This window comes from Aphelocoma coerulescens, chromosome 1A (assembly GCF_041296385.1).
Source record: "Aphelocoma coerulescens isolate FSJ_1873_10779 chromosome 1A, UR_Acoe_1.0, whole genome shotgun sequence".
Lineage (NCBI taxonomy): Eukaryota > Metazoa > Chordata > Aves > Passeriformes > Corvidae > Aphelocoma > Aphelocoma coerulescens.
This window is the reverse complement of record NC_091014.1, coordinates 77,931,071-77,958,309: the sequence shown is the minus strand read 5'-3', so window position 1 is coordinate 77,958,309 and position 27,239 is coordinate 77,931,071. Positions and strand designations below refer to the sequence as shown.

The 27,239-nt window shown below is 48.0% G+C and overlaps 1 protein-coding gene across 2 annotated transcripts; it reads right to left on the bottom strand.

Moving 5' to 3' along the window:
• Positions 1–5,993: 5,993 nt before the first annotated feature.
• On the bottom strand, positions 5,994–25,790 carry BID (BH3 interacting domain death agonist). 2 transcript variants are annotated; one of them, XM_069003643.1, is made up of 7 exons: positions 25,702–25,790; positions 14,085–14,193; positions 12,574–12,642; positions 10,522–10,711; positions 9,079–9,221; positions 8,039–8,242; positions 5,994–6,861 (listed from the first exon to the last, which is right to left on the bottom strand). In XM_069003643.1, the coding sequence occupies exons 3-7, from the start codon at positions 12,580–12,582 to the stop codon at positions 6,850–6,852; spliced, it is 558 nt and encodes a 185-aa protein (XP_068859744.1). In that variant the 5' UTR covers positions 12,583–12,642; positions 14,085–14,193; positions 25,702–25,790; the 3' UTR covers positions 5,994–6,849. The 2 variants fall into 2 exon arrangements, with proteins under 2 accessions (XP_068859744.1, XP_068859745.1); XM_069003644.1 differs by having other exon boundaries at positions 10,531–10,711.
• Positions 25,791–27,239: the final 1,449 nt, after the last annotated feature.

Here is a 27,239-nt window from a genome sequence, read left to right as displayed (position 1 = left end):
CCTGGCCCGGAGTGGTGTTCAGTGCGATTTCTTTTGTGACTGTGAATCTGTAATTAGCTAAACTTACAGCTTCACAAGGGATGAGCAAGTCACTTTGGCAAAAAAGGAAATGCCCCTTCCTGCAGTCACAACACTTCAGGTGTGTGTGGAGAGAAACCTTGCAAGTATTGCCCTGCTCCTTAGTAGGATCCAGCTGCAAGCGTTGCTCTTTCAGCGCGTGTTTGTGTGTCTGTCCTTGTCCATCCTGCAGCTCCGTGGGCAAGGCCTTGGGCTTCCCAGGAAGAACTGTGGATGCATCTCTGAGGGTTGGTGTTGGCACATGGAGGAAGGTGAAAGGGAACTCATGATAATGTAAAAAACTAAACATGAGCTTATGGGAATCTTCGCAAAGCACAAAGATAAGGTACTTTTATTTCTAAATAACAATATCAAGAGTACATCTTCTGATGAGCCTGTTTCTTACGGGATCTCAGAATGAAGAGATCTTAGCATATTCTCTATTTTAGAATATCCTTGCTGCATTTTCCTATCCCAGGATGCTGGAAAGTTAGTCAGAATGTGTCAGATTCTGAGGAATTATTTTTGTTTAAGCTTTTGTGAAATGGATTTTCTAGAAAACCTACTGGATTTTGAACTCTGTGTGTGTGAAGTTGAATATTAAGAGGAAGGGTTGTCATGTATATACTGCTGCTGTGGACTGAACTTGGGAGCTCTGGAGTTCTGGACTGTACTGTTGATCATCGATTGCTCTTCTTCCATGTACAAAACATAGCAGGTTGGCCTTACCAGAAAAAAAAAACCCCAAATCTTTTACCACATTGCTGAATGGGATTGACTTTTTTTGCCATTTTCTGGTGCCCTGCTGGTACTTACTGTTGTGCTGTGTCCGCAGAATGGGTCACTGGGACCTCTTCATGCCACACACTCTCTGGTGTCTGCCTTCCCCCACCACAGCAGTTCCTTCTCCTGGCCCCTTGCAGGAGTTTCCCTCACGTGGAGGAGAGGTCTCTTTATGCTCTGTCATGGACATGCAGGACCAGTTTTGCTTTGTTTCACGTGTCATGTTTATCAAGGAATGCTGCAGTCTCTGAGGTGGCAAGGGCAGCTTTATTGCTTGGTCAGTCAGGGTAGGGCTGCCCCTCTCCTGCTGCTTTGCTGGTGGCTTTGGGTTCTTCTCTGGGCACGTTCTCTGTGGGAGAGAACTGTTCTTAACCTACAGCCTCTCCTTACTGAAGATGATGAACCTGCTTTTGGTACATCCCCACCTCTAGCCACACAGCAGGTTACTCTGAAGCAGAGATGGAGTCTGTGAACACTGGGTAAGTTGTGAACTGATGGGGGGAGGGTGGAAGCAGGGCTGGTGTTACTTCATCTCTTCTGTGGATGTGGTTGTTTGGGTAGTAGTGTGGAGATGGGTAGAGGATAGACAAGAATAAATCCAGGCTGGCTAGGGAGGAAGTTCCTCACTTACTGGCACATGGAGCCCAGTGGGGCATGAAATAAAAAAAAGCTTCCATGCACAGCAGTGAGAAGGTGGCAGTAGCAGTAAGGAAAATAGATTACTGTTAGGCATTTTTGTGGTCAGGCAGAAGCCTTGAGTATCTGGTGTGTTGCTACATGTAATGGAGCATCAGTTGCACCATGTGTTTTGGTTGCTTGGTCCTTTCTTTATAAAATTCTTCTCCTTTTAGGGTCTTTCGGATTTGACAAGTCAGCAAGAATTTGTACCCTCCTGTCCCCCACTCCACTTGACCACGTGTTCAGAAAATTCCTTGTATGAGTCTTTCCTCCAGGAGCACTCTGCTAGTTAACAAGGTCAGCTGTGGAGTGACTTGAGTCAGAGTTTGGAGTCCTGTGGTCAGAGCTGGGACAGGCCTTGTGGAAGTCACCAAAGGGTGGATCAGCTCAGATGGCAGTGTTCTTACAGACCTGAGAGGCTGCACTGCTAAGAGGTGTGAATTAGAAAATGGAAGTTTTCTTCCCCCCATCTTCAAGTATATTACAGTATTCTTAAACTGCAGGGTCCAGTTACCCCAAGAGGTGTGATGCAGCCTCTCTTCAGTGGATCTCTTGTAGCTGGCAGAGGGAAGGCAGGAGCTATATACTTAGAACAGGGCATATAGAATTACTTTTGCTTGTTTTGCTTATCCCCTTCCCAGAAGTGCCTCAATACCTGTCCTCGAGTGGCCTCTACTTTAACAAAATAATCTACCTTAGACCCATTCTGTCTTCACTTTATCCTTAGCATACCCTAAAGCTGAGATGCTAAAACAGCAGAGGACTGGATCTATGAAAAAAGTGGCAAATACTTAGGGAACTGCAGTGGGCAGCATGCTCAATAAAGAGCTGTCAGGGGAGACGCTTTCTTGCTAAGATAAGGTGCAACTTAAATTCAGCTGTGCTTAATTCTAAGCTAGGCTTAGTTGGGCACTGTGGCTGGGAGCTGGGCAAGGACTTTCTTAAGCTGGCACTGCAGGAACAAGAGGCTGAGAGCAAAGACTGAAACCCGGATTCCTCTGTTGCCCAAAAGCCCAAAGTGCAGATGCAGAGCCCCAGAGTCCCAGCCTGTTGCAGCTCTTGGGTGCTGGGTGGAGCCTGGTGGCTCCTGCCTCCTGCGTCCCTTGAGCTTCAGAAGATCCAGGCTGTGAGGCTGTAGGTGGCATGGCAGTGCTGAGCTGCTCAGCTGGCCCAAACAGGAATATTATTGGGTGCACAGAGAGGCAGCTTAAAAACTTAAGGTTTTGGTTCTCACTGGTCTGGGTGGATGCTGAGTAGAGGTTCTCATGGTGGGAATTGGCTGCTGAAAACTACTGAAAATGACTTCAATCTAAAATACTAGGTCTGGCCTAACAAAACAAGCAGAGGCAAGGAAGCAGCACTTCTGCAGCTTTCTGTCCTTTCAGATGTGAATCACTGAGCAGCTGCTGCTGCAGGTACTCACCAGTCCACAGAGAAGCCCCAACCACAGAGCCAGGCAATGCAGCAGAAGCGTGGTCTCTGTTCAGTACTGCACTGGGCTTTGGTAAATTCTGGCTGGGGGTGAAGTGCCTGTTGTGGTGGTGGTTGCAGTTTCTTTCCTAACTTGCCTTCTGGAGAGCAAGTCAGTATTACAGGAATCCACCCTTCCTGTCTGCAAGGGCTTCATTTTTCATCCTGGCTGGGGCTGTGCTCAGGCAGCTGCAGCTCAAGGGCCAGGTGGAAGCTGCAGTGCTGAGTGCTCTTACACAGGACAAGTTTTGCTGCCAGAATCCCATTTCCTTCCTTCCCACATAGCACCGATCACAGCCAGGCTAACACTTGGGACTGGATTTTTAAACTAATCAATACTTTCTAATGGTCACAAGTGAAAAATTTAATTAGCACTAAACAAGCAAGCTTCTGAAGCTTGGTCTTCTTCCATTTTAATGATTGTAGTAGATAAAATAATGTGAGGGTATAACCCTTCCCTGTAGTTAATGTCAGTTACAGAGGTATGGCAGTACTGGCAAAGCCCTAGGAAGGTAGATCTTGCTGTTGTGGCAAAAAGCTAGAAATGCTTTTGTCACTGCAGTCTCTCATTCACTAAGCCAGAGCACGCTCCTGTTAGGGAATTGGAGAGTGTAATTACTAGATTCTTTTGCTGTGAAATGGGGGAGTGGGATGGAGAGGTGCACATGGCCAGCCCAGCTGTGATGGCTATGGGCATCAGAAAAACCCAGGGCTTCAGCAGAGTGGCACATTCCAGGCTCTATTTGTGTCTGCTCATGTTGGAGCACAATGGAAAAATTCCTGCTTAGTATCTTTATAAGCTGGGTGCAAGAGTCGGTCTGCTGGAGGGTAGGAGGGCTCTGGGAGGGACCTGGACAGGCTGGATCAGTAAGCTGAGTCCAGTACTTCAATGTTCAAGGACACCAAGTGCCTGGTCCTACACTTTGGTTACAACAACCCCCTGCAAAACTACAGGTTGGGGACACAGTGGCTGGACAGTGGCCAAGCAGGAAGGGACCTGGGGCTGATTGACAGCAGCTGAACATGAGCCAGCAGCATGTCCAAGTGGCCAAGAAGGCCAAGGGCACCTGGCCTGGATCAGGAATATGTGGCCAGCAGGACCAGGGCAGTGATCCATTCTTCCCCTGTACTTGGCCCTGCTGAGGCTGCCCCTTGAGTCCTGTGGCCAGTCCAGGCCCCTCAGAGATGCTGGGGCGAGTCCAGAGAAGGGCAGCAAGGCTGGTGGAGGCTCTGGAGCACGAGTCTTACAAGGAGCAGCTGGGGGAGCTGGGAGTGTTCAGCCTGGAGAGGAGGAGGCTCAGGGGAGAGCTCATCACTCTCTACAAGTACCTGAAAGGAGGCTGGAGCCAGGTGGGGGTCGGGCTCTGCTCCCAGGCAACAGCAACAGGACAAGAGGAGAGTCTGAAGCTGTGCCAGGGGAGGTTTAGTTTGGACATTAGGAAGAAGTTCTTCACAGAAAGGTGATTGGGAGTTGGAAAGGGCTGCCCAGAGAGTCACCATCCCTGGAGGTGTTTAAGAAAAGACTGGATCTGGCACTCAGTGCCATGGTTGAGTTGGCAAGGTGGTGTTTGGCCATAAATTGGACTCGATCTGGAAGGTCTTTTCCAACCTATGTGATTCTGTGAAATATGGAGGGGTGAAGCACAGTATCTGCTCTACCTAGTGAGGGCAGAAGCTCTGCATGACTGTATTTGGCTTGGACTGCTTAATTTCAGCACTAGGAGGGATGCAAGAACAGTATTGCTTTGACTTCATGTATGTACCTGTGCTTGAAAGTGCAAGCTCTGTATTGCCATAAAAAAAAAGGAGGGGGGGTGGTGTTTATAAAATTTAAACCAGCACTACTTGACTCTGGTAAACCAAGCTTGCAGGGCCCGGTCTAGGCAACAGAACTCAGTGTGTGTCCAACAGAGTGACCTCTCCTAACCAGGACTTGGCTGAGGAATGACAGCAGCTTGGAAGGGTCAGTAGTGTTAAGTCCAGGGGAACCACAACACATCACTCAGATCCACCTCCTTAAGTAACTTTATCACTTTTTTTGCTACGTAGAGCTGACCTTCTCTCAGTCTCTTGGGTAGGCTGACTTGCTTCCTCCAAGCTAGAGGTCTGTGGTCATGCTGTAGAAGTGGGGGAGCTCCTGTTAGCTTCCAGTGGAAGCTGCTTTTGATCTCCCTGCAGTATCTGCAGGGCAGGCAAGGGACACTATTGACATGGACACAACAAACTGCCGAGGATGCACCTTACTGCTATACCTTTAGGGGCTTTGTCCTCATTTTTAACGTGCAGGATAAGCTTTTATTCAAGTGTAAACCTAAATCCCACTCAGACCAAAAGAATGCCACTTGATTTGTTAAGTAGCAGAGACTAATGGGACTGACTGAAGCTGCAGGTTAGGGGATCTCTTCTGCTAGGCTGCTGCTGGGTGTAAGCAAATAGTGACAGACTTGCAGGGATTTTGGATTCTGTTCTCAAGAGGCCTGCCTGGGGGAAGAGACCCTGACTGCTCGTCAGGTCACCCATTATCCCAGGAACTCATCATACTGTTCCTTCCAATATGCAAGTGCAGCCCTCTTGGGGAAAACTGTCTAAAGCTTCGTGTGCCATTTGGTTAATAAAAGTGTTTCCACCTTGACAAGAAAGTTTTTTCCAGCTTCATGGTTCAATATATTCAGTTCAAGTGAAGGGGTATGTACATTTTTTCCTTCTGCTAATGGGACACTGCTGTAAGACCATGCCCCCAGGTTGCACTTTAATAAATGGTACAGTTTTCAAAAACAACGTGTAGACTACTTCTGTGCTTTCCCTCTCCCCCCATGTTAGTGCAGGCACCGAAAGAAAAGGTGGTTTTATTTACATGAAACTTGCCTACACAAGGCACAGGGACAGGACCAGAGTGTCTCTGCTGCTGCCAGCTGCATCATAAGCCATGGTGAATTAGAAGAATGCCATGAATATTTGCACAAAAAAAAATTTTAGGTGGAAACTGAAAGTCTGCAGAGCAGTAGTAGCCATCAGAAATGAAATTTTTATTTAAGTTAAAAAACCCCACAAAATATTTACATATTTTAAAAAGTCCTGAGGCAGCCAGATCACAGGTGACACATTGCCACCTTGTGTGATTATCAAACAACCTGAGTCCAAATTTGTTCAACCTGAGATGTGACTACAAGACCTCCTACTTTTTCTTAAGCATATCCAGGTTGCATTGGCAAAAATACTTGCCCTGTGCCTACTCTGCCCTTTTCTTTACAATTTTTCTGTCAGTTTTATTTTTCAAGCCAACACAGGTGTAAGGGGATTGATACTGAAGTTATCTTCAGCCTTCTCTGACCATACCCCCTCCATCCCTCAGGACTCTGTTCCCTCTTGCTGCCAGCTTCTCATCAAGATAGACCTGATTCCCACCCACCCCCCTCGATGATCTCTGCTGATCAACCACCCATTCCACAGCCTGAGACCGTCCTGGGAACAACACTCAGCATGGCTCAGCTGCAGGAGTAGGGCTGGGAAGTGAATACTAAAGCAAAATGCTACAGCTGCTTAGAAAAAACACTTGAGAGGGCAGGCCCTGTGCCCACTGGGCCTCTGGAGGCACAAGGCAGGCTCTGCACAAAGGCTGCTGATGCTAAGATAAAAAGTATTCTAGAAGGAGAGAGGCAAGCACTACTCCCTACAGGTACTGGCAGAGCTGGCAGGCAGTTCCCACTACTATTACTGCTGTGCTAGTCTACAAAAGCCTATCTATGAAGCTCTGCCATCCCTTTCACAGCTGTATTTCGGAAGTTAAGAGTAAATCAAGTGATCTTCATCAGTCAAGGGAAGTCTTGAGGAATCCACGTTCTCCAGACGAGGCTGGAGAGCTCACTCACCGAGCTAGAGGGAGAGAAACAGGGGCATTACTAACAGCAGCAGGGTTCTCCCGCGGCAAGCCCTGCCCTGTGCGCGCCCAGGAGCCCGACGGTTCCAGCGCAGCGAACCGCGCGTCAGCACTGCCACCTGCCGTGCTCCTTCCTGGGCCAGCAGCAGCCACAGGGCCCGGCGGGACAGGGCAGAGCAGCCCCTGCGCCCTTGTGCTATGAGCCAGCAGTACGGGCCAGTCTCACACGAGTGGCTCGTTTCTGGCATAATTCAGCACCCTGGAGCCAAACTGCGTGAAGGGAAGGGCAGTGCCCAGTGACACGGCACAGTGACACCGTGCCCAGGCTGCTGGGTGAGGCAGAGTGACAGCGTGAGCCCGGCTGCCCCTCTGCAGGTTGCTGCCAACACTGTCCATGGCAAGGCTGCAGTGCAGGAGCGTCCCTCAGGCCTGCAGCACAGCACAGCTGTGTCACTGCTGCAGGATCAGCCCTGCCCACTCAAATCTCATTCTCGAGGACCAGCCAGTCTTAGGACGGGTGTGTTCGTCCTCTCCTCTCCCCTCCCCAGACTCGTTAGTTACTGAAGCTGGGGCCAAATGCCCTGGCCTCTAGCCTGGCTTGCCTGCGAGCTGCACAGCCTCCCCACATCTGCTCAAGTGCCAACAGAACAAGAACAGATTTGACCATTTCTCATTGTTCCTCTGCTAGTGTTAATTCTCAGGAGCAATTCCATTCCCCTTCCAGTTCTCCCAATCTCTGGGGAGCTGAGGAAGACAAGAGTAGAGGCCTCAGGGTCAAGACACTGGGGAAATGCAGCCAAGAGAGCTCAGGTCAGGCTTTTCTTCCCTGAGGGAATGAAAGAATCATTAACCAGAATCTTACTGGCACAGCTCCCTGGAGATTGCAGGGAGGAGAGGAGCAGTCACAGCTCTCTCTGCCTGACAGAACAAATGCACTCTGTTTGCTGGCTGCTGTGAGAGGGGAGCAAGCAGAAACTGTGACATGGCACCCTCAGGCACACTCATCTCCAGAGCTCTGCAGAGACCAACATTCCCTTCTGGCCCAACCTCCAGGACACTACAGGGAAACCAGCAGGCCACAGGCAGTTCAGAGCTAGGCCACCCCTCAGGGAAAAACTCGGGACAGCTAAAAGGCTGGCTGTGACTCCCACAGAGCTGTTTGACAGCACTCACCATCTCAACAATGTAGTTGTGGAACTGCTGGTTCATGTAGTTCAGAGTGGTGTTAAAGACACGGTGTAGAAGGGAGGGCACTGTATTCAGAATTTTCTTAGTCAAAACCATTGCTAGCACCAACATGGCCTTTTCCTGTTCCATGTCTGAGGGGATGGATTGTGTAAGCTCTCTCACCACCCTGGACATGTGCAGGGTTATCTCCTGTATGGAAGGAAGAGAGGGATCTCAGTGCAACAGCTGTGGCAGAAAGGGGTCTCAGCACAGCCTGCCAGGACCGTGCTAGTAACTGATGTGCTTGTTGCAACACTCCACAGGATGCTGCTCCCCTTCCTCCCAGCCATGGCAGCCAGCCTGATACATAAAAAAACACCCCCAAAGAAACTGTGGCCCTTGATCCAGATGTAGACCTAATCCTTAGATAGCCTTCTTTTTCCTTTTTGACAGAAGGGACCTCAAACTCTACTTCTCTTGCACAGCAGCAAGGGCTGTTAGATGCTGGGCCTACTTCATCTATGAAGAGGCCAGCCCAGCAGGTCACCCAGCCAGGCCTAAACCCACTGCTACTCCCAAAACTGTGCCTATGAACACACAGCACCAGAAAAGGGTCTCATGACTTGCTGTCTCTTCGGTGCTCAGTAACAAGCACAAGTTAAGCTCCTGTCACTAACCTGCTCAATTTTTACCCACGTGATGATCAGCAGATATACAGGACTTGGCACCAAAGTCCAAAGATCTTAAGGACTAAAAGTAAGCATTAGCCAGACAGTTCATTTTCCAAGATAAGCCATTGGGCCATCAAAAGAAGGACAAAATGCCTCTGAAAATCAGTCCTTTTCTACAACCATCATTCACCATCTGCAGAAAGGAGATGAGCCCAAGGAACCCAGCTGACACATTAACTTCTGCCACAGAATCACCTCTAACAAATCTTCAAAGCTAAGTGTTCGGGATGAATTTTAAGATGCCCTCAAAGTCACAGCAGGAAGGATGCAGAATATTTAAAAGGAGAACTGCTCACCAGGTTGCTGTTCACTCACCTCTGTAGACAGATTCTCATTCAGAAAGTGCTGCACTAGGTCATTTACTACTCTTCCTTGGATTTCTTTATCAAACTGGTCTCCAATCTCAGCGAGCTGAGCAGCAATGATCCGGATAACATCTTCATTTGTTGGAGCCAACCCTGCCAACACAAAGAGCAGAATTCAGTTCACAAGCTGTAGTCAGACCAGGTTCAGTGCAGGTCACAGCATTTTGCTCATCTCCATTAGCAACCTCCTTCCAACCCCAATCAGAGTGTATTCATGACAGGTCCAAGCACAATTTCTTTAAGTGCACCCAAGTTGCTTACCAGAGATAGTGGCAAACATGTTTTTCTATCTGTAGTTTAGGTAAAGTGCAGCCTCACCCTGCCCAAAAAAATCACCACAGGGCATGTTAGAACATCTCCAACCAAAACTTGGAACAGCACAGTTACAGCAAACATCCTCCCCAGAGAGGGGAATTGAGAAGCTGTGCATGACCTTGACTGTCTTCTTCAACCTAATGATTCTAGAATTGAGTGACTTGCCAGGACTTGTTTCTTAAGCACCATCTAAAATACAGCACCTCATAGAATAGTTTGAGTTGGAAAGGACCTTGAAAGGCCATCTCACTCAAATCCCCTGCAATAAGCAGGGACATCTTCAACTAGATTAGATTGCTCAACACCCCAGCCAAACTGACCTTGAATGTTTCCAGGGATGGGGCATCCATGACCTCTTTGGGCAACCTGTGCCAGCGTTTTGCCACCCTCACTGTAAAAATCTTCCTTACTTCTAGTCTGAATCTGTCCTTTTTCAGCTTAGAACCCTACACCTTGTCCTACCTCCTTTTGGCAAAGCTTGCCACAGTCACTTTTGGCATGAGACCCAAAAGAGGAGAGAGCACATTCACTGCAGCAGTTCCTCTTCACCCTGCTTCCGTTGAGGTCAATGTGCCAGCATTGACACACCCTGGGCAAGGGGCAATAACCACCCTGCAGATGGCTAGCAAAGCAGGAACAGGACCAGAAGCTGTTTGAGAAACAGTTTCCACCACACTGGTAGAGCAGAAAGGGACTTACCTGGTACCAGAACTCGAGTTGTTCCAAGATGCTAGCCCAAGCACTGATACTGCCTGAGGAGCAGTGTGAGGCCTAACTTAACTGCCTTGTATCACTCTCCTTGAGGGCAGCTATCACCAGTACCAGCTTTGTGCCCTTGTCTGATGTGCTGCAGACAAAACCCAGTGACAGGTGCTCTAGAAATCCATGGAGGGATAAAGCACTAAGCACCAGTTGTCTTAAGTATTAAATTCCCAACCAACACCACCAACAGCCACACGGTGAGGTTTCTCAAGAGAGAAAACATTACTCCTCTGAAACAGACAACAGCAAAGATAGGAAATGGGGAAAGAAAAGCACCGTGTTCAGAGAGACGTGGGATGGAGAAAAGCCTGCTCACCTAGCTCACCATTCTGAAAGTGGCCACTCCGATTGCCATCGGTCTGAAGCTCATCGTCATCGGTTGCTTGCCAACAAGGCATTGCCTGCTGGTTTTGCAGGGACTGCAGCTGGTCTCTGAACCTACAGTCAGAGGATGCCTCCAGGAAGATGAACAGCAGTGCATGTTCCATCTGAAGAGACCCATTGATCTGAAACATAAGGAAATCACCGTTAAGCCCACACCTTGAAAGCGTCCCACTCAAAGCGCCTACGCACGCACCGTTTTCCAACCCTGAACACGTCTCTGTGCCTCCTCTGGGCACCCTGAACAGCATCGGCCAGGGGGGCCACAAGGCCTCAGCAAATGCAGACCAATTCCTGGATGTGGACCCACACAGGACTGTCCCATGGTGAATGACAGGAGGCTCTGCTCTTACCAACTGGTGTTGCAAGAGCCAGCTCACCTTCTCCTCACATTTCCAGCTGTGGCAATGGCAGCAACCCTGATCCGAGCTCCTCTTTCAAAACAGGTGTTTCAGCAAAAACCTTCCATTTCCCTTACTCACACATCTGTGTTTAGATGGGTTCCACCCCTGTATTTGGGAATTGGGCATTCTGCTTGCTGTGCATAAAGAAGGCAGCAGCTCTCCATGTCAATGTAATCAGAGCAGAGCAGTAACAAGGTGGGAAACAGAGATAAGAGCATAAGCCTGCAAAAACCGCCAAGGTTCACATTTCTTCTCCCTCTTCAAAGGAACCTCAACCAGCTCCATAATAAACCTGTTCAGCTCCTCACAGAGAGCCAAGCAGCTGCTCACAAGAAAAGTGACATGAGATGGCAGATCACTGCCACCTCCAGTGGCACATTCACCCCCAGTACATGGGCACATGCTGTCTCCATGGCCACACAACCTGCAGCCTTCAAGCAAGGCAGCACAGTGTGCCCAAATTAATTAGGTTGAGGAGATCCATGAGGCAGGCAGACTGATAGGAGCAAGAGGCCCCACTGGAACACCAGGCCTCATAACCAACTAAGGCCTCCAGAAAACCATGAGACTCTTCAGTAACTTTAGTTAAACAGCTAAGAGAGCAGGATGCAGTGTAAGCACAGAAATAGAGAAAGAAAATCCTTACTCTGGAATGCAGATGGTCTGCCTGTAAGAAAATACTTAGGTTTAATTTTATCTAGGGAGAAGAAAAATAGTTAAAGAAGAATGGTTTGTTATGTCAACAACAGGCAACCAGGATGAACTTGGTAACTGAAAGGGAGTTTTGGGGAGTGGAACCTTACAAGGCCATCGACATAACCATATCTGACTGAGCAGACGAGAGGAGGAACAGTCAGCAAAAGGCAGGAGTTGAGAAGTGGAAGCAAACAGAAAATAAAGAATATGATCAGTCAGAGATGAAGAGAAGGCACATCTTCCATGATCTGAGCGTGCATGTTTCCAGACAGTAGTGCAGTTCATCCGGTGACCCAAACTCACTGGGGCACCAGTGGCAATCCTCTTCAACAACCTGCTGGACTGGTCATTGGGTTTATCACTGATACATTTTTTAATCCTATTGTGTTCAAAAGGCTCGTGAGAGGGCAGAGTAGGGGGTTAGAATTGTATCCTATTGAGCTGGGCTGGGGGAGGATGACAGACATTTCAGTTACAGTTCAGTGTATAAGATTTAAGTGTGCTAAATAACAGCATCATAATTGTGTTTAACATTGCACAAACCCATGCAATACACTGATCACAGGGCTGTGCCATTCATTTATTAGTTTCAGCAGTTTGTAGCTTTATCAATAAACATGTAGTCTCTTACATAGCTACATCTCCAGCCTGCAGTCCCAAGGGGAAATGCCACACAGAGAAAACAAGGAAGTAGCCTGCAAACTAACTGGTTCCATCCACTTCTCTGTATCCAGAGCAGTGCCAGGAACCCTGCAGGAATTCTGGGAAGTTCAAGAAGGACACGAGCCAACACTGAGACTTATCCCCTTCAAAGTATCTCAAGACAAGTGCACCAGAGAACCACTGTACACTGTGAACAGCTGGCTTCAGCCATGTTTGACTCTAACCTGTTCCATAATGGATTCAGGGACAGAGCAGCTTGGTTCACCCTCTGCTTCAGACCAGGAGTCCTCGTCCTGTGAAAGCGTAAGAAAGAGAAGGAAAGGAAGAAAGGAAAAAAAATTCCCATAAGTCCACATCTTTCAGCAGTACTCATGTGTCTGGCTGTTGTCTCATAGTAAATGTCCCTTTTAGTGATGTATATCCCTGTTTCTGGAGAGAGCTGCCCATCACACACCGTCAGTCATGAAAAAGGGCTGAGGAAGCCACAGCTGTCTCAGTGAGAAGGGCCCTGTGCACGTGAATGAGAGGCACAAATCTCCTTCCTGCCACAGACGTGTGCCAGACAGTGGAGTGACATAACCTACAAACAGGGCTTTAAAGCCAAGAGCTGGTGTGGGGGAAGGGAAGGGCAACCCTCCATGGTGCCAGAGGCTGAAAGGAAGAGCAGGGTTATCAGAGAGGAACTCCTGAGAGCAGGTGAGCTGATGGGTCTGCATGCACAGCAGAATATTCTGAAGTGAAACACCCAGCTGACATTGCTACATATCTGCAGAGTCCTGAGGGTACCTCTCCCCACCCCTCCATGCAAGAGATCCAAGTGGATACTCAGGCTCATTTCAATACTTCCCAACAAATATCTGTGATGGGGAAGGTTGGATCAAGGGCCAACAAAGGCTCCCAGTCACATGAGAGCAACTGTGCTAAGTCTCCAGGGAGGCCAGCTAGGAAGAAGGGAGAAAGCAGGACAGATGCCACCAGCTCCTGTGCTCAGGGCTGATAGCCTGGCCTGTCCTGAGGCTGGGCAGTGCCCAAGGGAAGAGGCAGCCAGGGAGGGAGAGCACGGGGCAAAGGGGAGCCTCCCTCCCTCCCTTGCAAAGGGGAGATGTAGGAGCACAGGGCTCCCTCTTCACCCTGCCAGGAGCAGCTGACGGGTGGGTCAGAACCTTGCATTTGCTGCCTTAGGCACAACAGTCCCACAGCTGCAGAGAGAAGTCTCTGGTTCAACTCTTGATGAGCAGGGCCTGGCTGAAAGTGGGCACTACCTCCCCACCAAGCCTTCTTCACCCAAGGCAATAACTTGGTTGTTATGCAGGCACCTTCTAACTAAAAAAGGGCTGAAAGCACTAAGGAACCCAAACAAAAGGCCTGCTAACCATCAAAGACCTGGGCTAGTGATAAATGACCCTATTTCACAGTAACAACCCCTCACATCTGTTTTTTAAATAAGTGTGCTGGTATAAAAGAGAGAAGTGAAAGCAGAAATAAATTCAAATTCTGAAGCAAACCACGGTCATATTTCAAGAGACCATGAATCTCCCAACTTTTCAAAGGCTCTTAGAAGTCCAAGACCAAAACACAATCTCAAATATGTCTGAAACACACTACAGCCCACAGGAAGCCTCTTAACCATAAGCTCTTCTTTCCATGGAGTTATGCCAGACTAACAGCTACAACACAGCCCTTGCTGCTTTGCATTTTCCTCTGTTTCATTCAAATCCCTATTGCTGCTACTCACCTCTACCCTAAGGAGTGTTCTGGCAGGGGAGAGTCCTCTGTCCTGTTCTCTGGGACCTTAAGGGGCTCTGAAACAGGTCAGGGTGACCCTTCTTCTGGGCTTGACTTTGCTGGAAGAGACACAGATGTTAATGAGAACTCGAAGCAGAACCCTGAGATTAAGAGGAAAGTGGGGATTTAGAATGCAGTCTGTGGCAGGACTTTGGCTTTGTGCAAACTCCTCAAGAGATGTCCACACCAGCAGTATTTCTGTAGGTTAGGCAAAGCCTCAGTTTGCACATATTCTGGTTTTAGACATAACATTTCTTTTCAATTCAATTTTCCCAGTCTCTGTATTAAATGAAGAGGCACCGACTGCTCCAGCCCAGCCAGGTACCTGCTGCACCTGGAGATGTCCGTGGCTGTGCAGGGAGAAGAAACCTGCAACACACGTGGGTTCTTCCCTCAGGGATCAAATCAGCTCTGTGTAAATAGAGACACTCCTCAGGCCAAGTCCACAGAAATAGAGACATTAAAACAAAATCACCCACCACCACAGTTGCAAATTGCAATTTTGTCTACTCCTGCACATGAGCAGAGATAAAACAAACAAACAAAAAGAACAATAAAAAGTTTCACCACACTCCAAAGTACTAATATGGTAAAAATTGGAGACAAGAGAGCTTGAACATGACAACTTCGCAAACTGAATTTCCTAAATCAAAGACTGACCACCCATGCAGTGAATGCCCCTGAAGGCAATACCTGCCCTCAGCTAAGAAAGTTCTGCTTGGGTGGTCAAAAACACACCAGAGAAGAGGAAAAAGGATTTCTCTCACACCACAAAATGGCTTCCTACTACTACAGTCCAGAGCAAACTATTTTTTATTTTAGTTAACTAGAAATTACAGGAACCTCAAGTTTTACATAACTACTTTGAATCAATGCAAAGGGCTTTGACAGTCACAAAGTTCCTCCTGAGAAGTCAAATTCCTTAATGGAATCTCAAAAAAAAAAAAAAACAAAAAACAAAAAAAACCAACCAAAAACCAAAGCAAAAAAAAACCCAAATAAAAAGAAAGACCCCGAACAAAAAGAAAAAATTCCCCTAAAGAACAAAGCCCAAACAGTCCAATGTAATTGTGCCAATACCACCCAAATTTCTTAATCATTAAGACTTCAGAATCCTAGTAGTTTTAGATTCCAATTAAGACTCTTTCTGGTGGAGGGAAAAAGGTGACTTTATATTGGGTAAAAAGAATCTTTAGTTGGAGAAGGAGAAAAGATGGATAAAGGGTACAAGCACCATCTGCACTCAGATTCGGAGTCAAACTAGATCATTTGCTAAGGCTGCTTTAGGGCTGCTGAAATCTTGGAATGAATTTTTACAGAATATGGTATTTTAATTGAAATACCAACTAATTTTAATACATTATTCATTTCTGCTTCAATTCACTCATTAGACAAATGAGTTTTGTGTGTTAACAGCTGATTCTGAGAAATCACTAAATGCCTTGAAGTGTTCAACAGATAAGAGTACAACCAGTTTTTTAGTCCTGCTCTTTCTCTCCTTCTTAGGAAAAAATGAAGGGGGTACTTTAAGCACAAGTTCAAGACCCTTAAATCAGTTCTACAGAGTCAGTGCAGGGCATGTTCATTCCAACTCAACATTGTATGGGATGCAGGACTGTGGAGAGGCAAATGGTAAGAAAACATAATCACAGTTGGAGAAGCACATCCACCAGTAGCCTGTCAGTGCAGTAGGAAAGACCTCATTCCACCCATACACAGCCGTTTTCACAAGTGAATTCTGTGGATGCTTCTTCCAAGGCAATCACAGCTCTTTAGATGGGCTGAGCACATCCTGAGGGGTGGTACTTACTGCTCTCCAACACCACAGCTCCTTCAGAAGATGGTGTCCCATCTTCTGCTTCTCCCTCTCATCCCCAAGTTGTGCTATCCTTTAAATCTCACAAGGACCTCACCAGAGGAGCTTTTCCCATTTGCAGTCCACCAATGAGGGGTGGCAACACTAGAGGCAACAGCAAGCAGGGCCAGAACCCCCTGACTCCAGGCCTTAAGTAGAGATGGCACTGCAAGTTTGCAGGGTGGACAAAAGGGAGAAGCAGGACTGCAAGACAGCTGGCACTCCATGCCTCTGTTCCACACCTCAACTCTTCCCACATCACGCAGTGAGGGGTAATCGAAAGGTAAAGGCTCACACAGTGTACTGCACTGCTCCCACAGCCCTTGCTGATGGTGCCACGCCACCTTGGAGAAAGAGGAAGCCCTGGTGGCCCTTGTGCTGGAGAGAGCAGACTAAGTCCTCCCTGCCATGCCATTGCCACATACTGTGGATGGCAAGGGCAAGCACTGCAAGCATGCATTTATCTTCCCAGGTGGGGAGCTACACATGCAAACAGTGCAGCTGCAGAGCATGCAAGGTGTCACCAGCACTAAACCCAGCCTGGGGTTCTGCTGGTCTCCAGGCCCTGCAGGCCTGTCAGCAGCAGCTCCCTGCAGGGCAGCAAGAATCGGCCAGGAGCCCGAGGTTGTCTGCTGGGGGGAGCTCCCAACAGCTCTCAGGGCTGCCATAACAGCAGTAGGTCCCAGAATCCCTGCAGCAGCAGTGCTAAGCCACCCTACAAATCAGTTTTCATCTCCACACTTGTGCTACATCTTCAAGACAGCTCAGAAAAGAAGCCACCCCACAAACAGTGCCTCTGCTTACCATCACTTCCCCTCAGATTCTTCACCTCTCCTCACAGCTCTGCCTGGGAGTTACTGTTGTCAGCTCTAGCAGACACTGGCTGCTTAGGAAAACACTTTTCAGCAGGGAAGCCACAGGCCTGCAGGACTGACTCCTTTTATACTGTGTCTGGATTCCCAGACACCTCCCATACAAACACCAGCCAGTCAATGGACCTATTGTGTGAGCTGTCAAGATGTTTATCTTTATGTCTCACGTTTGAGTCAGGAGCAATTAAAGTCTCCAAAGTAGAAACCACAATAAAGGATCAGTCACTGCGGAGTCAAAACCTTCCAACCTGAGCATTGCTTTCCCTGTGTGGCAGCCGAAAGTTAAGAACTTTGAGTGTGGCAGTCAGGATGACACCATTATTGGAAGAAATAACACCGTGCCTATTTGTCCCTTCCTCGACCTGCCAGCACTTACCTGTCTTGTAGGCAGATGTTTTACTGCTGAGCTACAGAGCAAGGCATCATTTTACAGGCAGGGAAACCAAGTATTTGACATGTCCTGACATTTTAAATCTACATATTAAGCCATAACCACTCAATTTCACTGTCTCCATGAGAACTTGCCACAGGCACAACTACTTTACATAACCAGTCACTACTGGAAAATAAAGAAACAGGAACAGCATCACAGACTTAAGAAATTCCTTACTTGAGGATATTCTGAGCTGTGCCACTGTTGTCTGCAGCACTTCAAGTCATGACTGTAAGCACACACCACATCACAGAGCCCAAAGTCACCAAAGAAAGCCCCATCATGCATTTCTAGCCCATAAATCCAACAGGAACTGAACAGCCCAGGGAAGGTATTTTGTTGGTGTGCAAAACCAGCAGAGGTGAGTAAATAGGATGTTATCATTGCTGCAGAAAACCTGTCCCCATCTGCTCCTTACTCTGCAAAGGATTTGCCAGCCTGTAACAGTGTTTTAAAACACTCCAAGATTTTGCTTCGAGACTCGCAGCACTCCTAAAGTAGAATTTGTTTCTAGGCTTTGGAAAGAGAAGCAGGGTGGTGGGAGAACAGGGACATCACAATGTATAAGCCAGGTGAAGGATGGGCTCAACAAGACCCTCTGGGCACGTAGGCATGCACATACACACACACAGCTGTGAACCTAAAGCCACGGTTTGGTACATCTGTTTAATACTTGGAGAGCCTCAGGACTTTCCCCACCACAGGGAACACTGCTTCCAAACTAAGGGTATTTTCCATCCATTTGCCTTTGAGGGAGGATACAACATCAACAGCTCATTTTGGAACTGGCAAAACTGACAAGCCACGAGGAGCATACTTGGAGATGCCAGCAGCTCACGGCCCAGAGCAGGACACCATCTCTTCCCCCAGTCACTTGCAGTTTATTTGCCAGGTGCTTAGGAAAGATGCCCTGTTCCTCAGGAACCAGGAGACTACTTAAAATCCAACCAGGACAACCTCTCCCTGATACTCCTAAGCACGACCACCCGATTGCTTGAGGTTTTCAGCTTCTGTGTCTCTTCCTTTCAGTTTCAGATTGCATCCTTCTTTAGATGCAAATAATGCCACTACCAATCACTCCAGCAAGGGAAAACAAAACCCACCACCAACACGTTTACTCCTCATACCTTTGATGCAAATGTACACTGAAACATGCTGAATACTTACTATTGCCTTAGCTGGAGCATTTTTACCTTTGCTTCTTTATGCTGCTTTAGTACAGAATTATCATCTCAGCCTTTACACCAAGCACTCTCAGCTGTGTACTCTGGCTTAGAAATACATTGCACACTTTATTTAAAGGAGTTTATCTTCCTCTTTAGAAGAAAAACTTTATTAGAGACAATTCTAAAAAGAAGGTGTCAGTTTGCCTTTTTGATAGAAATTTATTTAATTTCCTGGAGGTCTTTTGCTGTTTCATGATGACATGAATTGCAGCAATCTTCTGGTTACCAGGGCAGTACTTTGACTTCCTAGGAAGAAAAACATCCAAATCCCTCAACAACCACTCTCCTCATTTGGCTCAAAAAGCTCTGGTGACCAGCCCACACACAGCACATGAATGAGTATGAAGGAACACTGCCATACTGCTAATGCTCTTAAAAAAACAGGTAGGCAGGAACTTTTCATCAGTGTGGTTTCTGTATCAGATCAGTGACAGAGGCAGCATAACAACACTTTATTCTTCAGAAGCCAGCCTACAGACACAGCTGTGCTTAAACTGAGTCAGCAGGAAGACTGCAGCTGAAATTTTAATTTAGCTAACTACAGCTCGACCCAAACAGAATTTCCACATCTCCATGTTTCAGGCATAGCCACGCCTAAGAGGCAAGGGCAGGACTTGGATCTTGGCTGCCAGAGTGCAGACAGTTGCTTGGATCTGGTACTGGGCTGTTTTTCCCTTCTGGTGTTGTGCAAAGGAACTCTGGCCAGGTAACCTCACCCTGCACTTCACCTTCTCGGTAGGGTTAGGAAAATACTTTTACCTTTCCTCAGGACCTGGCTGGAGGGAGCAGAGCAAATCCTGACGAAAAAGCACCATCACCACTATCACACGCCTGCTGGTCTTTACAGAGTTAGCTTCCTGTTCAAAATCTGACTATTTCAGCCCAGCAGCTGCAACAGACCCCTGCTATAAAGGCATAGCATGTGCAAGCAGCTCTTACATTTGCCTCTTGGAAATCACAGAAAAGCAGGAAGGGCTGAGGAATCATAGTTCCGGTGTTTTGACATTACCAAGGACGGACAACCAGACTGAGAGCAGGCAGCACTGGGACAAACTCCAGCCATCACTGGATGTGCAAGTGACAGTGTCCAACCACAGAAACACAAGACTTGCTTCTGGCTTTAGAGCATGCCCCAGCTGGGCCATGGGCACTGGACCCTTGCACTCTGGCAAAGCTGCTTTTACACTGGAGCAGCAACAAAGTGCTCAGTTCCTGCAGCAGACACAGTCTCAGCACTTGGCAACAGTGCTCTGAGGGGCACAAGCGCTACTTGGACAGGCTCTGCCAGCCATAAGACCTCAGAAAGTAGGACTGGATACGAGAACTGCCATGCCACCTACAGGTCAAGAGAATCCTCCTGGTTATAGTTTTTGCATAGGTACTACTGTTCTGTGCCAGCATGAGCACAGACCACCCATCAGACAGAAAATCAGGAATGCCGCATCATTTTGCGACTTGGATGCATTTCACAGCTGATACTTACAGTAAAAAGGAATGTAAATCTGTCTTTCCTTTGCCTGACTGGCAAGTTAGATAAGCAAAACCAGAAACTGGTCAGAAGTAATTAAAAAAAGAATTCAAAAAGACAGCTGTATGGATACAGGTGGCCCCTAACAGCTGCATTCCCTCTGCCTTTGGTTACCTTCAGGCCATATGAGTAGACAAGAACTCCCTTTCTAGACTGGTAAGCACCAGGAATATCTGCACTGCTTTCTGGAACAAAGAGAAGCTGTGAAGATGCTTCAGTGTGACATTTAAACACTGGATCAGAGTGGTCCATTGGAGATAACATGCCCAAGGAACAACAGTTCAGCAGCACTTCAGGAGCTCCCTGCTTAGGTAAAACAAGAGTGCTGATGCAACAGCCAGGATGGCACTCAAGGAGCAGCTAAGCAACAGTTCAGTGCACTGGACAGTTTACTGTCAAGGGAATTCTCACAGCTGGTACTCCCCAGAATGACTTCAGTGGAGCCTCTCAGACTGAACATTCATCATAAAAAGACCCAAAGCATTTCTAGAGGAAGGGATACAAAGACAAATCTTCACAGCCACACGTTCATGGGCTCTGAGAGCATCCAGAACCCTGTGTCAATATTTGACAGCTTTTCCAAAACATGAATTTTAAATGGGCTCCCCTCCTCTTAAACATCAAGTGTATTGGAGATGTAAACGTCTCTTACACTCCTGACTTTTATGAAACAACTGTGCACCAGCACAGCCAGAGACGATCCCCAGAAGGAAAGTCTGACACGGATCCTTTGATTCCCTTCTCCCACTGTGCTGCACAGCAACCTCCATTCCCACCATGACAGTTAAAGTGATGAAGCCGGTACAAAAATATATATAAAAAAAGAAAACAATCTTGAAGGAATCTCTTATGACAGGAGCCCAGAAATCATCAAAACCCTTAAAGAGAAAGCTGTGCATCAAACCAGGCAGCCAAACATGATGGTAACTCACAGCAGCATTCATAATCCTGATCAAAGCCATTTGACAGCAGCACCTCATACACAGTAAACACAAAAGAAATCATCATCTCTTTTAAACACCTTTCACAATGATACAGAGCTAAGAAAATACTCCCTCTCAAAGAAACACTGCAGGAGCCATTTGGGAACTGTGACAGGAAAATTGCAAATAGGTGCCTCCTGGAGTACACATTTCCTAGTGCCAGGCAAACAGGAGATGCCTCAGCACGTTGCTTCTTCTGCTCAACAGCTACGGGCTCTCTTAGCTGTAGGTCTACAAGCACAGTGAAAAAGTGTTGTTTTTTCTAGGAGAAAACACATGACTCTGCATGAAACAAAGCAAAACCATGTCACTTTCAGTTCTACCTTAGGAGGAACAGGTTGATGTTGAAACACAGGAAGAACATATAAACCCCAAATATAGCAACTGCTGATCCAAGTGGATTTGTTTCGTGTAGCTGTCAATCAGAAGCTACAAAGAAAGAAGCTACCAAAGAAAGTAGAAAGGAGATGAAGGAAATGACCCCAAATGTTTGAGAGACCTGGGTATTGCCCATTCCATAAACAGCAGTAAGGGCACTACAAACTGGCCGAAGATCACAGTCACAGCATTTTACCAGGAAATAGAGCAGGTCTGCAGACATTTAAACAAAAATCCAACATCCATGTGTGCCACGACTGCACACACAGTCCAATTCCCCTGCTCATGCTTCAGTGAAGCTGAATAAAAACTGAGAGTTTAAAGGAAAGTAGGGAGCAAGCTACTGAGGTAGGAGGAGTTTAAAGCCACAATGACACTGTCCTCTCGTGGGAGAAAGAGCAGAATTCCCATAATGCATGAAGGGGTACAGCGCTTTCCTCATGTTTGCCAGCAAGGCCAGCCCAGCCAAAGCCCACCAGGGCCAAGAAGCACCTCCAAGCAGTGCCATAGCAGGGCAAAGAGGCAGGAAAAGCAGCAGACTGCATCAAGAGCAGAAGTTACCAAGTGCCCAAGGCAGTGCTAACAATGCTCCCAGCCATGGGGCTACTCAAGGGGAGCTGAAGGATTCTTGGAGCAGCTGTTGCCAGGGAGGGTGTGAAAGTGGCATCAACACAGCCCTATGCTCTACACTGGGCAATTCCTTCAAAAAGCACCCAGGAGGCAATCCCTGCCATCTCATCCAGGCGCAAGGAGGTGCCTAATGGCAGCTCTAGAGAGTCCTGTTCTCTTCCCAGGATAGATGGGGTGACAGCAGGATGCCAGGACACGGTTCACTACAGACATCTGGTACAAATCAAGGCAGTCACAGAAGCTTAACAGGTTGCTACCAAACCTAAAGAATGCCATTGGACACTATGTGACTCAACATTTCTTTCTACATTTTACCCCTCCTTTCCCTACATACTTTCTATCTTGCCTGGGTCAAAAAAATCAGACTTGTAAAATCTCTAAGGAAGGGACCACCTATGCACATACTATAATCATAACTGATAAGCTTTAATTAAAGCTAGACTCAGCCCCCTGCAACCTCCTCCAACCCTAAGGAGGAAAAACTAAAAGGGGCTCAGACTTCCAAGAGTTTTGCACCTTTGGCTAAGCCACAAGTTCCACTCACTAATTAGAAATACTTGCATGTACTTGGCTTTGCACAGCACACAGATAACACAGGTAATTCCAGCCCCCAAAACTCTGTAATCTGACACAGACAAAAAGCCATAGCATGCCAAGAAAAAAAAGAAGAAGGCTCCTAGAGGAAAAAAAAACAAACCAAAAAACCAACCCAAAATTGATAGTAAATTCTGCTCTTTCACTCATCTAGGAACTGCTAAGCAGCGAAAATGAAACCTGCCTATCTGCACACAATTCCCCTCAGGAGAGAAACCGCAGACCAGGCTGGCTCCTTCCTGCTGGGGAATTCATAGCCAGAAGCCAGAGGAGCTGCTCTATCAAGGAACCAACACCTCGAGGCTGCTCATCCACAGTCACACCAGCAGTCCTTGCACCAGGTGCAGAAACCTGTTCAGAGTTATTAGAGACAGTCCCTTCTCCCCCATCCAATGCCTTCCAAGCACCAGGCTGCTCCAGGAAGGCCTCCAAAGGTGACAGTCACTGATTTATGTGTCTGCCTGCTTCCACTATAAACATTTTCATTCTATTACAGGAAAAAAAAAAAATCTGTTTAATCTGTCAGCTCCTCAGACTCCTGCTGAGTGTGGATGACTTCGTCATCCTCTTACACAAGAAAAAAAAATATAGGGAAGCATGGCATAACTGACCTCAGGTGAGAGTGTTCAGTGAACACACACGTACCCCTCCCATATAATTCCCAAATTATATGTCACAGTTCTTACTGGTTTAGGATCTAACAGAAATAAAAAGCCACACTGAGCTCCTTTACAAGGCCCTCACATTATCCAGAGATGTTGTGTCCTGGTTCTGGGCACAGGCATGCCCAAATCCCAGGAGCACAGACTCCTGGTTTGCACAGGCAGCCCTGGTGGAGTGTTGCACACTGTTCTGCTGGCTGTGCACGGTGAGAAACTGAGCTGAACTCACAGTCTCAGCTGGCCTAATCTGGTTTTAAGAAATTGGGAGGGCAGGAACACAACAAAACCACCTAACCAAAAATCAGTCACATTTTTTCTTCCTAAATTCAGCAAATGTCACCAGATGCAAACAAGAAGGTGCTGACAAATCAGAAGGGAAGATTTTTCACACTGACCCTTCTTAGTACAGGGCGGCCTATCCACAAGCTTTACAATCACCTGTTACACTCTGCACAGGCACAATGGAAGTGTTTTGCCTCAGCAGGTCCCTAAGCCCTGCCAGTTACCTGTAATGACAGACAAGAGACCTAAAAAAGGAAGACAAGAAAATGGGAAGAGACAAGTTGCAGAAATCCAAGCAAATAACACAGTGCTAGAATGCTACTTTTTATACAATGCATTCCCCCAGTGTTTTTGTGTAACACCAGTGGCGCAGAGGAGATCTCCAGGAATAGGGGTTGCAAAGTTATTCTAAAGGAGACACTGAACAGGACTAAACTCATGTAAATAGGTTGAAAAGGAAAGGGAAAAAAAAAACCCACACAGAAACCCCCTTCTTTTTAAATAACACCTTTTAAGACGTTATGCTTCCAAAGGCAGGTGAAAACAGTTTCGGTCTGATTAGTGACAAAAAGTTACAACAGAATAAAAACCACTCTTCCCCATGTGGACTTTTGCAAAAAGTCCTTTACCAAAAAAAAACAAACCAAAACTTTCAAAAATAATTTCCTGTTGGGGAACCACTTTGCTCCTTCCTCCATCAAACATTTTAACCATTTTGAACAGATAACAAGTATCTCATAACAAGATTATGGCCCAGATGCCTCAAGAGACGTAAAGAAAAGTTCACCACTTTTCACTCACTTCTGAAATAACCATTGACTTTCTGAATTCAGTGATTTAAATAACTCTGAGGCACTTTACCTTCTTTTTTTTTATAGTTAAAGCTACAAAATATCATCGTTTTAAAGAAGATAAGAACATCATCCCCCCGCCAAACCCACCAGTTTCAGAGCCACTGTCACTCCAAGGTACAGAGATCATCCCCAGAGCACATAACTTACAGAAACACCCTTCTAAAGGAAGGGGACCTGCTCACTCCGTTCCCTTCCACTTCACACACTACCCAGTCTCCTGCTCCAGCCTTCACTCATCCTGAATCCAACACGTCCTTGTGGTCACGGGAACGTGAGCGCTGCTCACGGGAAACAAAGGGCAGCCAAAAGTGCTCAGCACCTCAACAGGCAGCCACAGGCACCTACAACTTTGGGGAAGATGCAGATAAAAGCTCACACTGAGTAGATTCATCTGTATCAATCACCTGCTCTTCCTAAAAATGTTGGCGCTGTTAATAGAAATCCTTTCTTGCCTTGCTTTCTTCCCGGAGTTGCCACTCCCACATCCCTCTGTTGTTGGAAGGCTGAGGCAAGCGCGGGTCCCTCTGGAGTCGCCGCTTCAGGACTAACTCCTTCCTCTCCCCTGCCCGGCCAATATCGCTCCCGACAACGCCCACCAGAAACCGAGGGCGAGATGCTGCACTTTACCACGTAGTCCAAAGGCGAGGGAACTTTTCGTGGCTTTATGAAATACCACCTGAGCGGGAGGGAGGACGGTTCGCGACAGGAGCGGGAAGAGGGGGAAGGAAGCGCGGAGTGGCTCGATCCCGCCGGGGGAAGCAGCGGAGGGGCCGGAGTCGGAGCGGAGGGGTCACTCCCAGCACAGGCGAGGAGGGACGAGCGGGACAGCGGCAGCGACCGAGCAGGAAACGGCAAAGGAAGAAACAACCGCACCGCTGAACGGCAAGGCCGGATTCGGCGGGCAGAAAGGAACCGGGAGAACGGCCGGGAAGTAGAGGAATTTCCAGCACCCGTAGGAGAAAGAAGAACGCGCACACAGCCTCCCGCGGGGTCACTTCACACCCCCTCCCCCCCCCAGGCTGGGGGGGCTGCGAGCTGCACCCGGCACCTCCGGCCCCGGCGCTGACGCCCCGCGGCCCGGGAGCCAGCGGGCCCGGCACTCGCCCCGACACCGCCACGGCCACCGCCGCTTCCCGGGCGGGCCCGCGCCGCACCGAGTCTCGGGCTGCTCCCGGGCCGCGGCCCACGCTCACCCCGCGAGCTTCCCGCCCAACGCGGTGTCCCCGCCAAGCCGCTCCCGCGGCCAGGGAGGCCCACGGGCAGCACTCACCCGGCGCGGAGCGCGATCCCGGCGCGATCCCGCAGCACTGTCTAGGCGCGGCCGCGCCTTCCGATATTTGAGGGCCGAGCCGGCCCCGCCTCGCGGGCGGCAGCGGCGGCACGAGCCCGCCAACGGCCGCGCGGGCCGCGCGTGAGGGCTCGGGAATTGCCCCGGGCCTCGGGATCCGCCCTCCCGACAGCGATCCTCGCGCTGGAAGTGTCATGGGTCCCCACCTGGTGCTGGTTAGCCAAAGGCTCCTCATGCCCCATCTACAGCCACTTCCCTCCCTGCCAAATAAATGCAAATTTTCGTTTAAGATCGTTTTATGGGCTTAAAATAACAGAATCACAGAACCAGTTAGGTTGGAAAAGACCTCTGAGGTCATCGACTCCAACCTGTGACCAAAGACCACCACATCAACCAGACCATGGCACTGAGCACCACATCCAGGCTTTCCTTAAACACCTCCAGGGACAGCGACTCCACCAGCTCCCTGGGCAGCCCGTTCCAATGTCTGATCACCTTTCTGGGAAGAAACTCCTCCTGATGTCCAATCCAAACCACGCCTGGTGCAGTTTAAGACTTTGTGCCCTCATTCTGTCACTTGTTGCCTGGGAGAAGAGGCCGGTCCCCACCTTGCTACAACCTCCTTTCAAGTACAGTAATACAGTCCTACTTCAACTAATTCCTATTTAATACAGCCTTACACTTCAACATAGCTCTGTTTAGAGCAATGCTTACCTGGTGTTCAGTACAGGTGTCCTTTCTGTCACACTTTTCTTCCTAACATGCCCAGTCACGGTGCCAATGCCACGCTCAAGCTTTGGATTGCCCCACAGGGCGTGCCAAGGGTGCCTGATCTTCGGCTGCTTTTTGAAGTCCTGGGATCCTGAAGACTGAAGCAATTCTGATTCAGCTTTGTGTCATGTTGGTCAACCCACCAGGTGGCTTCCCGCTAGGAAGGGTGTTGGGGGGAAAAATGACACACAAAAACGTGATTTCAAGGAACTGAAGTTCCTGTTTCCTCAAACTTAGCTTTGTCTTGGTAAGTCAGCACTGCCCCAAGCAGCCCCACTCTCTCCCTTCTGTCCAAAGTGTATTTCTTTCTTTTGAGAAATCGCTGTGGGTTTTTTAATACCTTTCTGTTTCCAGTATCTGAGTAATATGGATTGTATATCTGTATAGAAAATGTGAATAATAAAAATGAGATGTTATCTTTTGCTTACAGAAAGCCACGTGATTCCCATACCTGAGACATGCAGAAAAGCACCACACACTCAGCAGGTTAGGAAATACTAGTTTATCCACTTTCCTGGTGTCCACAGGCATTCACAGTTCCCAAGGTGCCAAGGCAAAGCTGGTTTCTGGAGCAGGGTTTTTTTTCCTTCCTTATTTTAAGTGCTGTGTAAAAGGGTGCAGGCTAAGGAAGGAGGCAACTCTTCATCACATCCCTCGAGTAACATCTACAAAATGAAGCATGAGGCCCCCTTCTTCCCTGTGGCTCCGGGAGGAGATGCAGCTGCATGCCAGCACTGTTGCTTTCACCC

Excerpts from the sequence above, each read along its gene's own strand:
- BID (XM_069003643.1), bottom strand. Across the intron at positions 9,222-10,521 it reads CTTTCAGAATGGTGAGCTAG|GGTTGGCTCCAACAAATGAA; the intron begins GTGAGCAGGCTT and ends TTGTGTTGGCAG. Across the intron at positions 8,243-9,078 it reads ATGAGAATCTGTCTACAGAG|GAGATAACCCTGCACATGTC; the intron begins GTGAGTGAACAG and ends CCTTCCATACAG.